Raw genomic sequence first — 15314 nt, 5'->3', positions numbered from 1 at the left:
CAGAAGGAGGCTGTACTTCTGAACGCTCCAGGAGGTGCGCAGCTGCTCACCTAGGCCAGGGGACGATGCTCACTGGTGTCTGGGGACATCTGTGCTGGTCATGATCTGGGGGGCTCCTGACATCGCAGTGTGGGGGCCAGGGATGCTGTTCCACACCTCACAGGGCCCACGATAGCCCCCCACAGAGAGTAATCTGCCCCTGTATCCCCAGCGCTGAGGCTGACACTCCCCAGGCCACTGGTCATCTACCAACCCCGACTTAACAATGTCCCAGGAGCCTCTGGCTCAGCTCTGGCCTCCACTGCCCTGCCCCACCCCACACATGCTCATACATCCATAAACATGTTCTAGACAGCAGGGCTTGGGGCCTCGGCAGGGAAGTGCATCTGGTCATGGGACGCCCAATCCCCATTGCAGACCCTGTCCCACCCAGCCAGCCTGGTCCAGAATGAAGACTACCCTTTAGAGCAGAACACAGACCATATCCATCCCCTTTGGAACCCTCCACAGACGTTAGTAATCAATTGCTGATTGCCAGAGCAATCTTAGAATCCTCTGGGCAGCCGCTACCAATTAATCCCTGGCCTGCTCCACTGTCATCGAGTGTGGGACAGGCCCCGGGAGCAGGGAGCAGGGTTGAGTCGGGGGCAGAGCCGGGAGGCACTTTCGCGCCTAGCAGGGTGCTTGGTCACCAGATGGGTCGGGCCTTGTTCTGTTCTCAGAGCACAGGCTCTGTGTGGCTGCAATAGCCTGGCCTTTAGCCTGTGTTTTGTGGACCTCACGCCAGCCCTGCATGACAGCGCTTGTGTCTATTTGGGGAAACATGCTCACAGAGGCACATGTTTTCAAGCCTAGAAAGCAGCAGTCAGGGTTAGAACCCGGGTTTCTCCAACCTCCCATTCCCAGCCCGTTTCCCCACCTGCCCCCCGAGGAGTCCTCCCAGCCCCAGCATCCTGGTTCCTCCTTACGCCCCTCCTGCAATCCGGGCAGGGAGTCTACCCAGGGGAGGTGGTGGCTCTGAGCAGGGGAACAAGGTGTCTGTGACCCCAACTTGCTGGGCACGTGTTTAGCCAGGAGCCCCCCGTCCAGAGGGAGGAGAGCTGGGCTCAGTCGCCCTCCAGGCAAGGAGTCAGGGTAGGGCAGGGGAGGCACTGAGTCTGGGGGGCCCCAGAAGGGACACTGAAGGCTCCCTGGAGGAGGGGAGGGATGCCTGTTCTGGGCCTGGGAGGACGGGGCTGCCGGGCAGAGAAGGAGGGTGGGGCCTGCCTTGCAGAGGAAAAGGCAACAGGTGTGCCCAGGGCAGGGCCGAATGCAAGTCCAGCTGCTGTACTCTTTCCCAGGGCACTGGGGAGCCATAGAGGGGAGTAAGCTGGGCAGGGCACAAGTTGAGTGTCAGGAAGACCTCTCAGGCAGACTGGAGGCACATCACCCCACCCAGCTGCCCCATGACACAGCCCCAGCCCAGCATCCACCCAGTGTCCCTCAGATTGTCCCCAACCCCCACCCCAGCCTCTTCCTGCCCTGGGCTGTGAGTGAAGCTAAGAATAGATGCTCTCTGCCTGGCTCCCACAGGAAACCACAGCCATGGCCGGGGGGGGGGGGGGGGCACGTCCTGAACCTGGTCTCTGTTCCCACCATCTGGAGCCCCCAGGCCATCTCAACCCCTCCCACGACTCCCGTGTGCCCTATGAGCAGGGTGCGGGGTGGGGGGGGGGGCGGGGGGTGGGAAACGGAGGCCAGGAGACCCCCAGCCACCAGCCCAGGAGGTGGGGGAAGCCCAGTACTCATATTCAGATCCCACCCACACGTGGCCTTTGACACGTCCCATCTGCCCTCCAGGCCTGTTTCCCCATCTATAAAATGAGCATTTTTACCCCCCCCCCGCCTTGCAGGGTCGTGGTGAGACCCAGGCTAATTGCAGCTCAAGCGCGCTTCTCTGACCCCTGCCCTGGTTACTTCCCAGAAGGAGCACTGTCCTTCTTATCTCAGGCCAGAGGAAGTGAGACCGGAACAGTCCCCTTTCATCTCACCCACCACTCCATCTGAAGTCCCAGCCCCACATCCTCTTCCCACCAAGTCTGCCCTCCTTACAGTTCCCCGAAGCCTCATGTTCTCTCTTGCCTCCAAAGTTTTGCACGTGTAATTTCTGCCACGTCTCTTGGACCTGTGGAACTCCTACGCATTCCACAAAGCCCCAGTTCTCAGTCCCTTCTCCCTTACCCCCACCCCAGGATGCCTTCCTGGCTCACCTCCTGGGCTCCTACCTAAGCCCTGTCACTTCCTTGGGCCCAGCCCTGAGCGCAGGAGAGTGGGACTGTCTGTATCCAGCTTTCTCTCTCTCCAGCCTGGGGGATCTTTGAGGGCAGGTCAGGTTTAGTCTACCTGTTCTACCACATGGGCTGCCACAGAGTTGCCCTTAAGGAGGGGGTGGGGGAGGCAAGACTGCCTGGAACAACTAGGCTTTACAGAGGAGAGGGCCTCGGAGCCAGGGCTCTGCCAGATGCATAGGAGTTGGGGAGATTCCTTGTCAAGGAAGAGAAGTTACGGTTAAGTGGGATGGAACAGAGGAGGTGCCATCTGGAGGGATGCAGAGGCCAGAAGGATAGTGGGTAGACCCAATGGAGGGGAGAGCAGGGCCAGGGCAGGAGTCCATCTTTCTCACTCAGAGCCTATACTCTGTGCCCCTCCCAGGCCCCCGAGGACTGGGTGGGGTGAGGTCAAGGCCAAGCCAGAGAGCCCCGGCTCACTCCAGGCCTTAACTGAGCGCCAAGGAGGCCCAAGGCCACCCCTCCATGCCCAAGCCCTGCCCTCCACACATCTTCGAAGGCCAGCCCCAGGCCCGTGGACCCCCTTCACCCACCTGAGGCCCAAGAACTGTGGGCAGGAAGGACCTTTAAGGAGCTTCTCACTTTCCTGCATCACGGTCCAGCCTCCATGCCTTTGCTCTAGCCGTACCCAGGTGGTCATCCTCTGCTTTCATGGCTTTGGGCTGATCAGACCCTGGCCCACAGCCCTGAGTGAGTCTGGGGGCTTCCAAGGAAGCCAATCCTTCCTGGGGAGACATTCCCCAGCCCTGCTTCCAGCCCACTGCTCATCCTCAATCACTCCTGCAGTGCCGGGCTCTGGGCATCCTTCCCCACCCTGCACTGCGGGGGCTGAGGGAAAGCACACCTCCCCACCCGGACCGCAGGCGGCTCTGCAGGGGGCTTTGCCTCCTCTGGCCCCAATGCCAGCCTGTGTCCTCACAGGACCCTCCCCCTAGAATGCCACCACCCACAGCCCTCCCAGATCACCTGCTCGAGAAGCCTGTCTCAGCAGGCTGCCCACGAAGCTCCTGGGTGGAGAGTGTGCTCGCCTCTCCCCTCTAAACGTCCCTGCACCTCTACCCCCAGCCCGGGCAGGGGCCTCAGACAGACCCTACATTGATGAGGCACCTACTGTGTGCCAGGCCCCACCCCACCGGGTTCACCAGCTCTGAGCCCTGGGTCCCTGGGTCGGGGTCTAGCGCCCTGGGGAGCGGGGCCTGCCGGGCCCGCCCCCGCCCCGCCCCGCCCCCTCTCATCCTCGGGTGCAGCCCGGACGGTGAATAACACTGGGCCTGGCGGCCGGAGCGCCGGGGCGGGCTTGGGGGAGGGGAGCGGGCGGAGGCTCCCGAGAGGGCGCCGGCCACCCCGGCCACCGCCCCTGCCCCTACGGCCCTGGGGTCCCATGGGCGCCCCCTCCCCCAGGAGGCCTCGCGGTTTCCCCGCTGGGCTAGGGGGCGCCCACTGACCCTCATCAGCCAGGCCCGGGCGGGAGGGGAGTGGCCAGCGCGGGACTGGAGGGGCTGATGGGAGACAGACACTAGCAGAGACGGGCGCCGGCCGCAGAACGGAGCCCCAGCCCCGGGCTATTTTTAGTCCCCGCCGAACCCCCTCCAGGCCGGGAGGGGACCTCGCCGCCCCTCTCGCGGCCCGGGACCCCGCCCCGCCCCACCCTCTATCTGTGTCCCGCCGCGACGTGGCAGTGCCGGGGTCCTCGGCGTGGTTCTCCCGCTGTGACTCAGTTTCCTCAGGGGCCCCGGAAGCCGCCCTGCTTCCGCTTCCGCACGCCCACCTCCAGCCCGGCACCCGCAGGTCCGCCGGGACACGACTGCGCGGCTGGCTACCCCTGTACGCCCCATCGACCATCGCCTGCTGAGGACAATTGGCCATCAGGTTAGGGGCGGGGCATGAGAGTGGGCCGGTGTGCCTCGGGTGTATCCTGCGGTGACCCGCCCTGCTGTGGGTGTTTCACCGTGGGCGGTGACAATTGCCAGGTGCTGGGTGTTCCGGGGCATTGGTGAGCTTGGGTCCCGTGCCTGGAGTGCTACCGGCCCTGGGCACCTGCGTGTGCCTCTGTGGCCAGTGTGGCGGAGGATGTTCTTTGTGTGTGGGTTTCCCTGGGTCTGTGCCCGGCCATTCCGTGTCCTGTGGTGCCACTGCAGCCGGGGAGGGAGCCAGGGTGCTGGCTGTGGCTGTGAGTGTGAGCGCACGTCTGGTTGGTTGTGTGTCTGTGTGCACACTCGGAGTTGTGCCCATCATTAACCACTGGCCGCCTGGCTTAGGTCCTGTTCCTTCATCACCCATCCGTCCCCCGCTGGTGCTTGGGGACACCCACTGGACAGATAAGGAAACTGAGGCTCACAGGGAGGGACCGTGTGAGTCCGGGCCAAGGCTCAGCTCCAACCCTGGCAGGCTGACTGTGATGCCTCTGGGGTGGGCGCTTGGCTGCTGTCACAAACAGGAAAAGTTCCCGGAAATTGAGTCTTGTGGTGGGGGAAGGCAAGGGTGGGCCTGGGGACTGACAGTGGCCCTGCATGTATGCGTTTGTGTCTGTGTGAGCGTCTGTGGCTGCACAAGGGCGTGGAGGGGGTCCACACCCTCAGGCGTGCAGGTCTGCATCGGGTAAGGGCAGGAACTGATGCAGAGATTGGCCTGGTCCCTGCACTTTCATGCCAGAGGACATCGTCGTTTGTCACCTGGGCAGCATTAAAGGACTTAGGAAACATGGAAGTGGGCCAAGGTCACACAGAGCATCAGGGCTCCCACCTGGCTGCCCCATGCACGCAGCCAGGAGATGAGCTGTGAGCACAGCCAGAAAGCAGGAAGGGTGCACCAGGCGGGGTGGGGATGGGGGGGCACAGAGGGGGCAAAGTCTCAGTGGCAGGAGCAGGTCAGGCCTGGGAAGACCAGCCAGAATGCCAGCAGGCGAGTCGGCGTCCTTGTTATCCCCATTTCACAGAGGGGGAAACTGAGACTCAGCAAGGTCGAGCCCCCAGCTGGGCAGTGGCAGATTGCGGGCTCCAGTCCGAGTTTGTCTGAGGTCACCGTCACCCTTGGGGGAGGCTGGGTGGGTCCATGGCGTGAGGACAGGCAGGCCGGGCAGGCCAGGCAGGCCAGGTGGTGGTGTGTCAAGAGGAAGAGGGACTTGTTGAAAGACGGATGGATCACAGAAGCGGGAGGAGAAGAATGGGGCAGAGGTGATGACGGACCTTCAGGCAGAGGAGGGGCCTGGCCCTTGGGAACCAAAGACCACATTCCATCGGGGCCACCATGGTGGGCGGAGGGAGGACCAGCCTGGTGCCCGAGCCCAACCCAGCGCACAGGCCTCTGGGACAGCGGTGGATGGATCCCTCCCAGCCTCACCGAGGGAGGCTGAGGGAGCACTGAAAGTCCATCCTCCAGAGAGGAGCCAGGACCCGAGAGAGATTTCTGGAACCCAGGACCCAACCAAATTCCCATCAAAGTTCTGGAACCTCAGCCCCTTGAAATTCTAGATTCTTGGGACCTTCAGCTTCCAGAACTGGGAACTCGTTAGAATTCCAGAACCCGGGACCTTCAAAGTCCAAACCTCCCCACTCTCGGGCCATGGAATCCTGGGTTTGTCCAGCAAATCTGGGGTCCATGTTTCTTTTGAGGCACAGAGAGGGAGAGCACTTCCCCCAAGGGCCACACCGTGGTGCTTATGGCCCTCGGGCTGGGAAGAGCACGGTCCCCTGCAGGGTGGGGGCCCTGCCAGCCCTCCCGGCCAATGTGGGAGGGGAAGGGAGGCCTCGCCAGGTGCCCCTCTGGCCCGCTTGCCTGGGGAACTTGAGCTGCCCGCTCTCACCTGAACCCCTCGGGGGGACTGGAAACCACCGGCTGGGGCCAGAGGGAGTGGTGCCAGTTTCCAGCCTCCCCCAGGCCAAAGGCCCTGGGCCACAGGCTTGTTCCCAGACATGGGAGACGAGGCAGACACGGGGTGTGTGTCCCCAGGTGCATAAGCTCCCCGCAAGGGTGGGGAACCAGGAGACCACGAGACCCGGGAGGAGCTGGCGGTCACTCAGGGCTGAGGCAGGGGCAGTGGCCGCAGGCACAGCCCTGAGTCCCCAGGAATGTTTAGAAACAGCGCATTGCCAGCTCTCCAGGGAGGGAGGGAGCAAGCGCCCCGCCCCAGGGGGAATCCAAGTGCAGGCCAAATCTGAGATGGCAAAGAGCACACCCCTGCCGGGGAGTGGAGGGCTCAGATGGCCGAGCACCGTGGAAAGCCCCCACCCCTCTGGGGTTCAGGTTTCCGTCTCCAGGCCCCGCCCCCATCGAAGTGGCAGTGGCCTTGGCTCTCAGCCTGGGAGGGAAGCTCTGTGGAGCTGGCCAGCAGGAGCTGGGTAATTTATGAGGCTCAATAAGGAGTTGCTGAGCTGAATTAATGAGATGGGGAGTGAGGGGGTAGCGAGCACGCTCACTGCTGAGGCCGGGTCACAGGCATGGGCTCAGGGCCAGCACGAATGGAGCGCCTGCGTGGGCTTAGCCCTGGGCACAGATGAAGTCATTCTCATCATCCGCCCCATCTTATAGGAAGGGAGACTGAGACTCGGAGCGAGGGCTTGACTCCCCTCAGGGTTCGTGGCAAAGTCAGTGTTCGAATCCAGTCTGACCAACTTTTTAGAAAAATTCTATCCCTTTTTTTTGTTTGTTTGGTTGGTGTGTTTTTTGTCTGTCTTGTTTGGCTGAGCTGCACAGCTTGCAGGATCTTAGTTCCCTGACCAGGGACTGAACCCATGCCCTCGGCAGTGAAAGCTCGGAGTCTTAACCACTGGGCCGCCAGGGAATTCCCTAGAAAAATTCGATCTGTTTTTCATCAAGGAAAATTCCGATGATGGTGACCCTCCACACCCACCTCCCACCAGCCTCCACCTGACTCGCAGGCCTTTGACTCAATTACACACATTTGTATGTAATGAGGCCCGAGTTTAAATCTCAGATCCACCCCGGCTAGGCTGTGTGACTTTGGATTAGTTATTTAACCTCTCTGTGCCTCCGGTTCCCTGCCTTTGCAAAATGGGGATCATAAGAGGACCTTTCTGAGCTTTAACTGCCTGGGCCATCTGTGCCTCCCATGGTCCTGCCTCCCCACCTTTGCCCACTCTGATCCTGCCACCCAGTGCCCCCTCCCTGCCAGCACAAGGATGGCTCGTGGTGTGCGCCCAGGGTGGGGTGCCGGCCCCCTGGGTGACCTTACGCCCTCCCTGCTGTGTCCTTTTGGGGAATAGTTGCGGCATGCGGACTTCTTAGTTGCAGCATGCAGACTTCTTAGTTGTGGCATGTGGACTCTTAGTTGCGGCATGTAACTCTTTAGTTGCGTCATGCATGTGGGATCTAGTTCCCTGACCAGGGATTGAACCCAGGACCCCTGCATTGGGAGCGCGGAGTCTTACCCACTGGACTACCAGGGAAGCCCCTGGAAGCTGGCTTTTGAATGGTCTCATTTTATTTCTACTCGACGTCCCCATATCTGGCTGATTCGTCCACACCCGAGGCAGTCAGACCCATATGTCTCTCCAATTTTCTCCCCCAGCCCCACACAGGGTAGTTTATAGCCCATTACCCTCCTCGTATTGTTTATAGCCCGTCCCTAGTGATCCTGCTGCTCCACATGACCTGAGTTTTGCTCACAGATGGAACTGGATTTCTGGGTTTATTTCTTATTAAACAAAAACGGGGGAAAAAAAGAATCTACACGATTCCAACATGTGAGGAAGGCTCTCCCTAAAACACCAATGGGGCCGGGTTTCTCCCACAATTTCACGAGAAATTGTGACCCACAAGGCTGACCTTGGAGCCTGCTTGAGAACCAGCGACCTCTGGCCACCAGCCAGCTGCCCTCCCCACACTGGGTGTGTCCTGTTTTACAATAGCTGAAATCTGTTCTGGATTCTGCAGTCCACCAAGGGCTCAGATGGATGACCAGCAGGGAAATGGAAGTTTAGAGAGAAGAAATCATTTGCCTGGGGTCACACAGTGGGTACGAGGGCTGGAGTTCAAACTGGGGCTTCTCAGCCCTTCTCTGAGACCTGGCAAATACCAACTGGTGTCTTTCAGGGTTCCCAGAGGAGACAGAACTGATCCTCACCCTTGAGGGTCACTGAGCCTGGGCAGGACAGGGCTGGAGCTAGTCATAGTAGTAATAGTAATACTTACTGAGTAGGGAGTGAGATAGGTCAGGAAAGGCTTCCTATAGGAGGGGATATTTGAGCTGGGGCATTGAAGGTTGTGTAGGAGTTCAGCAGGGCTGCTCAGACTAAAATGCAGAATGAATCACCAGCAAATCTTCTCTTCCGCCACCACCCTCCCCAGGTGTGCCTGAGCCAGTGCCAGTCCACCCCACCTGCAGCCTTGGCCTGATGGGGTGGTGACCCTCCCCACTCCGCTCTGGCGCCATGTGGCCCAATGGCAGTTCTCTGGGGCCCTGTTTGCGGCCAACAAACATCACGCTGGAGGAACGGCGCCTGATCGCCTCCCCCTGGTTCGCAGCCTCCTTCTGCCTGGTGGGCCTGGCCTCCAACCTGCTGGCGTTGAGTGTGCTGGTGAGTGCGCGGCAGGGCAGCTCCCATGTGCGATCCTCCTTCCTGACCTTCCTCTGCGGCCTGGTCATCACTGACTTCATGGGGCTGCTGGTCACTGGCACCATCGTGGTGTCCCAGCACGCCGCCCTCTTTGACTGGCAGGTCGTGGACCCCGGTTGCAGCCTCTGCCACTTCATGGGCGTCATCATGGTCTTTTTTGGCCTGTGCCCGCTGCTGCTGGGGGCCGCCATGGCCTCGGAGCGCTACCTGGGCATCACCCGGCCCTTCTCACGGCCCGCAGCCTCCTCGCAGCGCCGGGCCTGGACCACGGTGGGGCTGGTGTGGGCCGCCGCGCTGGCGCTGGGCCTGCTGCCCCTGCTGGGTGTGGGTCGCTACACCGTGCAGTACCCGGGCTCCTGGTGCTTCCTCACACTCGGTGCCGAGCCAGGGGATGTGGCCTTCGGTTTGCTCTTCACCCTCCTTGGCAGCCTCTCGGTGGGGCTCTCCTTCCTGCTCAACACGATCAGCGTGGCCACCCTGTGCCACGTCTACCACGGGCAGGAGGCCGCCCAGCAGCGCCCACGGGACTGCGAGGTCGAGATGATGGCTCAGCTCACGGGCATCATGGTGGTGGCCAGCATCTGCTGGATGCCGCTGCTGGTGAGTGGCGGGGGCAGGGGCTGCCGGGGTCTCCCACCCACCCTTGGTGACTGGGCCTCGGTTCCTCCCGAATGAATTCATAACCCTCAGGTTCTCGTCCGCCCAAGAAAATGTGGGCATGACCCCAGTGTTCAAGGGTCCTTCCTTGAGGAACCCATGAGCAAGACACAGATAATCCCAAACTGGGGGCAGGACTGGGGCAGAGGCAGTGTCCTGGGACTGAGATGCCCAGGGAAGGGCTCCCAGGCTCTCCCTGGGATATCAGGGAAGGCTTTCTGGAAGAGGGGCATTGGAGCTGGGGTTTTGAAGGATGAAGAGGAGTTTACCTGCCAGAGAAAAGCAGGGAGGACATTCCAGGTACAATTACTGAATCATTTCTACTTTGTGCCTAGTTCTGGGCTGGACCCTAACCTTGCACAGATCTTCCCTGAGTCAGGGGAGCTTGCTGAAGTCCTTCCACTGATTGATGTAATTGGCCGCTTGGAGTGGTTATTTTTCCATTTCTGACTGTATGGCGACAAGTCTGGAGACTGGAATCAGATACTTGGTTTCCAGCCCACATCCAACAAGGACTTATCATGTGACTCTGGCTACGGGTCAATCTCCAGCCTCAATCTCCTCCAGCCTCAATCTCCCCCTATTATGGGGATGACTGAAAAGGTGCCAGCCTCTCAGAGTGACTGTCAGGATGATGACATGAACTCATTTGTTCATTGGTTCCTTCAACAAACATTCACTGAGCTATGAGTGTGTTGCTGGCTCTGGTCTAGGCACTGCACAGGGAACAAAGCTGACAAAACTGCCTGACTTCCTGGAACTCTTAGGTCGTGGGGAAGACAGAAAATAAACATAGTATATAAATAAGTGAAGTGGTAGATATTAGGAGGTGATAAGGGCTAAAACAAAAGCTAAACCTGTGGGATAGGAAGATTGCAAATCTGGTTTGCTTTGTTTTGCTAAGAATGTTTTTACGTGTGTCAGTGGTGGGAGAAAAAAAAGAAAGGAACATAATTTTTTTTGTGATACGTGAAGCTGCAGGCACTGATGGGTCCCAGGGGAGTGGCAGTTACAGGATGATGCTTCCGGCTGAGAAATGTGCTTCTGTTCTGTACCTGGGGTGTCCCTCCCAGGCCTGGTCTCATAGAGCTGAGGCCATTTCTTTTTTTGTATTTTATTTTATTTATTTTATACAGCAGGTTCTTATTAGTTATCTATTTTATACATATTAGTGTATGTATGTCGATCCCAATCTCCCAATTCATCCCACCACCACCGCCCCACCCCGCCACTTTACCCACTTGGTGTCCATACGTTTATTCTCTACATCTGTGTCGAGCTGAGGCCATTTCTATATTCACTTGTAATTATTATCATTATTATTTATCGAGCAGCATCTAGACGGTGCCTGTGAGCACCTGAGTCAGGTCCCCCCTCTGCCCACAGCCCTCCAGGGCTCCCACCTCCCTCAGGGTAAAAGCCTAAGTCCTCCCTGCCACCCACAAGGCCCTGCATGACCTGCCCCGTCCCCTCCCTGCCCTCCCCTCCTCCCTCTCTCCCCCTCGCTCACTCTGCTCCAGACACATGAACCTCCTGGCTGTTCCTCCAACATGCCAGGCCCGGTCCTGCCCCAGGACCTTTGCACTGGGCTGTACCCTCTGCCTGGAATGCTTTCCCCCACCCCAGATCTCCACATGGATCACTCCCTCACTCCTCCATGTCTTACCTCAAATGTCACCTTCACCAAGAGGTCCCTGACAAGGATCTGTCTCAGCCTCTTCTTTCTCCCTGCCCTCCAGCCTTGACTCTCTTGAAATAGCCAGGATGAGCCCCGCCCTGCTCTGAGCCATTGGAACTGAGGCTTTGTAGGATAACTAGAAGTTGAACTGTTAGGTAAAAACCAGGAAGGCATCCTAGGTAGAATCACTGAATCATTAAACGATTCCTGGTCCCCTTGGGCAGCAAAGTTTTTCCTAAAAGGCCATATAGTAAACCCTTTAAACACAGTCTCTGTGACAACGACGCAGCTCTGCTGCTGTGGCATGAAAGCTACATGGAAACAAACGGGCGTGGCTGTGCACCAATAGGACTTCATTTACGGACTCTGAAATTTGAATTTCATGTCATTGTCACGTCACAAAATATGCTTTCTAGGCCTCTACCCTGGTGGCCCAGTGGTTAAGACTCCGTGCTTCCACTGCAGGGGGTGTGGGTTCGATCCCTAGTTGAGCATGCTGCATGACTTGGCCAAAAAATAAAAAAAAAAATATTTTTAAATTAAAAAACCCCCAAAATATGCTTTCTAATTTTTTTCTCTCACCATTGACACATGTAAAAACATTCTTAGCAAAACAACAAACCAGGGCTTCCCTGGTGGTGCAGTGGTTGAGAATCTGCCTGCCAATGCAGGGGACACGGGTTCGAGCCCTGGTCTGGGAAGATCCCACATGCCGCGGAGCAACTGGGCCCGTGAGCCACAATTACTGAGCCTGCGCGTCTGGAGCCTGTGCTCCGCAACAAGAGAGGCCGCGATAGTGAGAGGCCCGCGCACCGCAATGAAGAGTAGCCCCCGCTTGCCACAACTAGAGAAAGCCCTCGCACAGAAACGAAGACCCAACACAGCCCAAAATACATAAATTAAAAAAAAAGTTATCTTTAAAAAAACAAACAAACAAACAAAAAAAAAACAACAAACCAAAAAGGCAAAAATAAAGCAAACAAAGCAAAACAAAAACAGGTGGCAGGCCAGATTTGGCCCATGAGGCAACTCCTGCTCTAAAACCTCCCATAGCTCCCTATTGTCCCAGAAGAAAGGCCCACAGACACTTCCTTCAAACTCACCTGGGAAACTCCTATTCGCCATCTGGTTACCTCTCCCAAGCCCGGTCAGGCTCCTACTCTGGGCTCCAACAGTGCCTCCATCACTGCTAGGTCACCCCCACTCCCACCACCAAACTGCAACCACCTGGTCACATGTCCTAATGGGGCTGTGAGCCTGTGAACCTGTGCAAGTGGGACCTGGGTCTGTCTTGGCCACTGCAGTGTCCCCAGAATTGCCCAGCACACTAGGTGCTCAGGAAACAATTTTAAAATAACAATTGTGGGGGAATTTCCTAGCGGTCCAGTGGTTAGGACTCTGCACTTACACTGCTGAGGGCACAGGTTCAATCCCTGGTCAGGGAACTAAGATCCTGCAAGCTGTATGGTGCAGCCAAAAAAAAAAGAAAAAATTTATTTTAGTATAATACATGCAATACAATATGAATATAATTATATTAACTATAGTATAAATTTGATTATAATTATGAAATATAATAATTATAATTAATTAGATTAGATTAGAATTAATAATTATATCAATCATTATATAATTTTTAAATACTGTATAACATATAACTATAATTACATATTATTACTTAATATTTAACAATTATATCAATCATTATATAATATATAGTTATATATTATATAACTGTTAAATACTATATAACATATAACTGTAGTTATATATTATTCATTCATACTTAATAATATATCAATCATTATATATATTATGTAATTGTTAAATATGATATAACATATAGCTATAATTACATATTATTAATACTTAATAATTATATCAATCATTATGTAATATATAGTCACATCCTTATAATTATGTTATATATTATATAATTACATATATAACTTTAAATACTATATAAATATATAACATAACTATATATAATAGTTATAATTAACAATATATTAATTATTAGGTAACTAATTATATTCTATGATAATCTGTAAATACCTTATTACATTATATATTGTATAATATTAAATCTAAAATCCAATATTTAATAAAATATATTAAAGTGAGTTAATATAAGAATTTAACAAAAATTATTTAACATAAAATTTTATAAACTATAAATTTTAATATAATATAAACTGACTTAAAATAAACAACATAAAATTTAATTATTTAATATACAATTTTATACCATAATTTGATATTATATTATAAAATTTGTATAAAATATAAATGTTTGATAGAATAATAAAACTGGCAGTCACAGTGACTCCACCTGCTCGCACCTGCAAGTCCTCTTGTCCACCACGTTTAATTGTGCCCAGGAGAGGAGCAGGAAAAGTGTGCTATTTTTCGGCCACATCAGCTGAAGCTCAGAGAGGTCAGGCAGCTCTCCCGGGGTCACACAGCACCTCGGGGACAAAATCAGCACGGGGTCTCGGTGGATGGCAGGTGGCCCGGGCAGGTACTGGTGGAGGGCAGGGCTGGTGGCCGGCCTGGCCCCCGGCTGACCGCTCTGGCCACACGCACACACACCCCTCCCCCCGCAGGTCTTTATCGCCCAGACGGTGCTGCGGAGCCCGCCTGCCATGAGCCCGACTGGGCAGCTGTCCCGAGCCACCGAGAAGCAGCTGCTTATCTACCTGCGCGTGGCCACCTGGAACCAGATCCTCGACCCCTGGGTGTACATCCTGTTTCGCCGGGCGGTGATCCGGCGCCTCCACCCTCGCCTCAGTACCCGGCCCAGGTCTCTCTCCCTGCAACCCCAGCTCACCCGCAGGTCCACGATGCAGTAGGGCCAGGGCTGGACGTCGGGGGCAGCTCTGGAAGGACAGAGCACCCTGCCAGCATGTCCCCCATCTAAACTTTGTTCTCCCTGTCAGTCGCATCTGCCTGTTCGGAAGTCTAGGAGCCAGGAGTGCAGGATGGACAGTTTGAGTGGCAGGATTGTGTGCTGTCTTCCATCATCCCTGGGGACCCTCCAACTCTTCCCTGACTCCCCTTTCCAAAGCCCCTCCCCTCTCTCCGCCCCTCCCCACTCAGAGGCGCCTCCCAATCCCAGGAAGGGTGTGGGCAATGCTGGGATGGTGTCTGGAGGAAAGCAGACTTGTAAGCCTCCCCTTGCAGAAATCCTCCAGAAATGGGGGACTCTGACCCCCTCTGACCCCTGAATATGACCTGCTTACTGAGGTACAGTTGATTCCCTTTGACAGCCCAATTTGAGAAGGCTCTGTCTAGAAAAGGTTGAATGAGAACGGGCAAGAGACTCCCTCTCTTGCCAAAACATAATCTCTTTTGGCTCTGAAATCGTCAATTATTGAAGTTTCTTGTATCAATATTCCTATCCAACCGTGTGGCAGCCGAGCAGGACTGGGGGGCTGTGGAAGCCCCAAGAGCTTGGGCTGGCTTCCAGCTCCTCTCCCCACTTCCTTTATTGAGTCTTCCCTAAGCACTTTACAGCTTGGATCTCCTGGAAGCCTCCCTACAGCCCCTAAGAGAGGGTTCTGGGATTAAGCCCATTTTGCAGGTGAGGAAAAGAGAGGGCAAGACACACAGGGACCATGGCGTACACGCCTGCTTCCTCCACGGCAGATGGGATGCACTCCCTCATAAGCTTGTGGTTTAGCCATCTATTCACTCAGCCCTTCAGACTCCCCATGCCTTGAACAAGCAGCTCCTGGCCCATAGTAGGTGCTCAGTAAAGGCAGACAGAATGGCCGAATGACTGAGCTTGTCTAGAGCACCGTGTGTCTGCAGGTCCATGAGCACCTGCACACTTAGCACTTAACAATGTGCCTGGCACATCGTAGCCACGTAAGAAGCATCTAGTGCTGTCATGTCACCCTCACGCCTGCCCCTTCCTCTGCTCTCCCCCAAACACCCCCCAAAAACGACACACAGAGCTGCAGGGGTGGGAGGTGCCTTTATTCCCCATGAGCCCTCGAGGTACATGAGGGGGAAACCGCCTCCTGCCCCAACTTTCCCCCCCCCCGCCTCACCCCGCCTCCCCTCCACAGACCT

General features: G+C 55.9%; 1 protein-coding gene across 2 annotated transcripts; it reads left to right on the top strand.

Annotated features, from left to right (window-relative positions):
* Positions 1 to 3605: 3605 nt before the first annotated feature.
* On the top strand, positions 3606 to 15307 carry TBXA2R (thromboxane A2 receptor). 2 transcript variants are annotated; one of them, XM_033854764.2, is made up of 4 exons: positions 3606 to 4196; positions 8634 to 8863; positions 9005 to 9502; positions 13844 to 15307. In XM_033854764.2, the coding sequence occupies exons 2-4, from the start codon at positions 8717 to 8719 to the stop codon at positions 14087 to 14089; spliced, it is 891 nt and encodes a 296-aa protein (XP_033710655.1). In that variant the 5' UTR covers positions 3606 to 4196; positions 8634 to 8716; the 3' UTR covers positions 14090 to 15307. The 2 variants fall into 2 exon arrangements, with proteins under 2 accessions (XP_033710655.1, XP_033710654.1); XM_033854763.2 differs by having other exon boundaries at positions 8634 to 9502.
* Positions 15308 to 15314: the final 7 nt, after the last annotated feature.

The sequence above is a fragment of the Tursiops truncatus genome, chromosome 3 (genome assembly GCF_011762595.2).
Source record: "Tursiops truncatus isolate mTurTru1 chromosome 3, mTurTru1.mat.Y, whole genome shotgun sequence".
Lineage (NCBI taxonomy): Eukaryota > Metazoa > Chordata > Mammalia > Artiodactyla > Delphinidae > Tursiops > Tursiops truncatus.
This window is presented reverse-complemented; position numbering and strand designations above follow the sequence as displayed.

Excerpts from the sequence above, each read along its gene's own strand:
- TBXA2R (XM_033854763.2), top strand. The coding sequence starts at position 8,717 with ATGTGGCCCAATGGCAGTTCTCTGGGGCCCTGTTTGCGGCCAACAAAC. Across the intron at positions 9,503-13,843 it reads TCTGCTGGATGCCGCTGCTG|GTCTTTATCGCCCAGACGGT; the intron begins GTGAGTGGCGGG and ends CTCCCCCCGCAG.